Genomic DNA, 2601 nt, shown 5'->3' with positions numbered 1-2601 from the left:
GGGTGGGGGGTGGGGGGTGTTGCAGGGGGCACAGAGCGAAAAAAGCTGAAAGTGCTATCAGTTAGAGCATCTAATCTGTTTTGCCATACTTTTGCTCCACACAGTGTTTAAGCGCACCTAATCTGTTTTGGTGAGAAAGAGATGCCCTTTGTGCTATTTCAAGTCACGATAATTACTCCCTTCCCAAGGGTGGGGGGTGTTGCAGGGGGCTGCTTGCACAGAGCGGGATGTTTCACAGGATGGTTTCATGCTTGTGACCCGCTGAGGTCCCCGTGCAGGTGCCACCCCCTTGGCAGGGAGCTTCGAGGGCTGAGCCTGGAGCATCGTGCACGGGCACCAAACCAGCCCTGGGTGGCTGGAAACAGTGCTGGGGGGGGGCACAGCCCCTGCTGTGGGGGTCCCTGGAGCAAACTCAGTGCCTGCGCAGGGTGAGCCACTACCGCTGTCCCATCACTGGTGGGAGCAGGTCATGCTCTTGCAGGCGCCCTTGGGCGTGGGGTAAAGCCGATACCCACATTGCTGGTTCGTCCCACACAGGAGGGACGCTGCAAGCTCAAAAACTTATTTTACCATCATCACCCAGCACGAAGCCAGGAGGCACGAGCCCACCCGAACCTGTGGGTCATGGGGCCCGAAGCATCACCCCACATTGATGCGGGTCACCCCACGGTGACGGCATCTCCGGCATCTCCGTCATCTTCCCCCCCACCCCACCGTGCCGGTCGCTGGGGAGGGTTAGAAATGAAAGCAGCTGGAGGGCAGTCCCCATCCCCAAGCTTACCAAAATGCCGGCCTCGCTGGCAAGGTCCTGGCATTTGCTGCTCTCCCAGCACAGGCCGCTGGCGCCGGCGGGGTGCCAGAGCAGCAGCCCCAGCACCACGGGCAGGCTGCTCCACAGAGCGCTGGGCATCCTGGCCGGGGGCGCAAGGCCGGGGTCACAGGAGGGATGCAAGGGGCTGTGGGCCCAGAAACTGTGCAGGAACTGTGGGGGGAAAAAAAGAAAAAAAACCCAAAAACCCCTCTTTTTTTTCCTTCAGGAGATTCTTTAATGCTTTCTTTGATGTGGCCGCCTTAGCCTTTCCCTTTTTGAAGTCACCTCTGCTGGGGTTGCAGGAGCGGGGTCCCCTCCTGCGGCACCGACCTGCCTCCCCCCAGCCCTGCCTGTTCCCACAGGGCCGCGGCTTTGCCTGTCCCCATCCCCCGGGAGATGCATTAGTGCTGCAAACCCCTCTTTCTGCAAAGCTTTCCTCCCGCTTCATGCTCGTGGCAAAGGGATGCTCCTCCCTACGCCCCAGGAGCATGGGGGTGATTTTGCCGGAGGAGAAACCGAGGCACAGAAAAGGGAAGGCAACACCCAAAGCTGCCTCCCTGCCTGCACCCGCATCGCTCTGCTCCTGCTCGGCCGCACCGAAAAACAGGCAACGTTCCCCCCTGCCTCTTCCTTTTGCCTTCCCAACAGAAAGGCGTCTCTCTGGAGCCCAGGTCTTTTGTCACTGCCACCGTAGGTGACAACCGCTGTCGGCGGGGATTGCTGCCGCCTCCTAAGAACCCCATAAAGATGAGTGATGCTGCAAGGGGAAAGCGTTAGGGAGCTCCTTTCAGGTTTCATCCCTTGCCGGCCGCTCGCAGCTTGTAAGCTGACTCCTCTAAAAAATATATGCTCCCTCCTAACCTGTCCTGCGATGCCCCTCGAGCGGCTGCAAAACTCCTTGCGTGGTGGGAGACACAACTGCAAATAACATTAAATTAGGATCAGAAGAGTAAGACTTGAATATTTTACATTAAATAATATTGAAGTCGGTTGCTTGGCTTTTGGGAAGGGTTATGGCAAGCGCTGGTGGTGTTTGGGACGCGGCGTGCCCCGGAGGCTGCCAAAATTAACCCAGGATCCATCCGAAACCCGGGGGCTGAAGCGGCCGTTGCTGCTGTGCCATCGAGGATGAGGTTGGGGTCGGTTCCTGGATGCCCACGGGACCTGGCTCCAGGGTCCCCGAGGATGCCCGGGTTGCTTTCCTCCTGCAAACCCCAACTCTTTCCCAAGCAGCCGTATTTAACTCAGCGTGAACTCACGTGTCTCACCTTCCCCCATGCTGCGGGAGCTCTACGGGAGGAAAACCCCATCCCACATTGAAAGAAAACAGAAGAAAAATCTACTTTGGGCCCAAAATGTGTGGCAGGAGGGGAGAGCTGACCCTCCCCTCTGGTTTAAGAGCCGCCGGGTCGAGCCTGGATGGACTTTCTTTGGCAGAGGGAAAAAAGACCCTGGATTTATGACAGCAAATAGCAGTTCAGAAAGGGGGATAAAACAGCGAGACAGACCAAATCTAAATGTAAAGGTCGCCTTTCTGTTTTCTGCCCGAATTTGCGGGTGCCGCTGCCCGGGATCCCCCGGCACAGCAGCATGGAGGGTCCGGGGCGGCAGCGGGCGGCACCTCTGTAACACATTAACACCCACTAATGCAAATAACCTGACAGTAAACGGAGGCCGGAGGGCCATAAGCCGGAGGCAGGGAGGGAAGGGTGTGTTTTATTGCCCGTCCCTCGCCGGGAAACCCCTGCCCGGCGGCCATCCATCACGGCGTGTCACCCCCCCCTACCCCC

General features: G+C 58.3%; 1 protein-coding gene across 1 annotated transcript in view; it reads right to left on the bottom strand.

The window, feature by feature from the left end:
- POMC (proopiomelanocortin) overlaps positions 1–910 on the bottom strand; it is a 1468-nt gene extending 558 nt beyond the window's left edge. Inside the window, exons 1-2 of the mRNA XM_009283455.1 lie at positions 782–910; positions 664–725 (exon numbers count right to left, since the gene is read on the bottom strand). Of these exons, the coding sequence (XP_009281730.1) occupies positions 664–725; positions 782–910 (191 nt within the window). The remainder of the gene's footprint in view (positions 1–663; positions 726–781) is intronic.
- Positions 911–2601: the final 1691 nt, after the last annotated feature.

The sequence above is a fragment of the Aptenodytes forsteri genome, unplaced genomic scaffold (genome assembly GCF_000699145.1).
Source record: "Aptenodytes forsteri isolate BGI_AS27 unplaced genomic scaffold, ASM69914v1 Scaffold534, whole genome shotgun sequence".
NCBI lineage: Eukaryota > Metazoa > Chordata > Aves > Sphenisciformes > Spheniscidae > Aptenodytes > Aptenodytes forsteri.
Note: the sequence above shows the minus strand (reverse complement) of the source record. Positions and strands in the feature narration are given on the sequence as shown.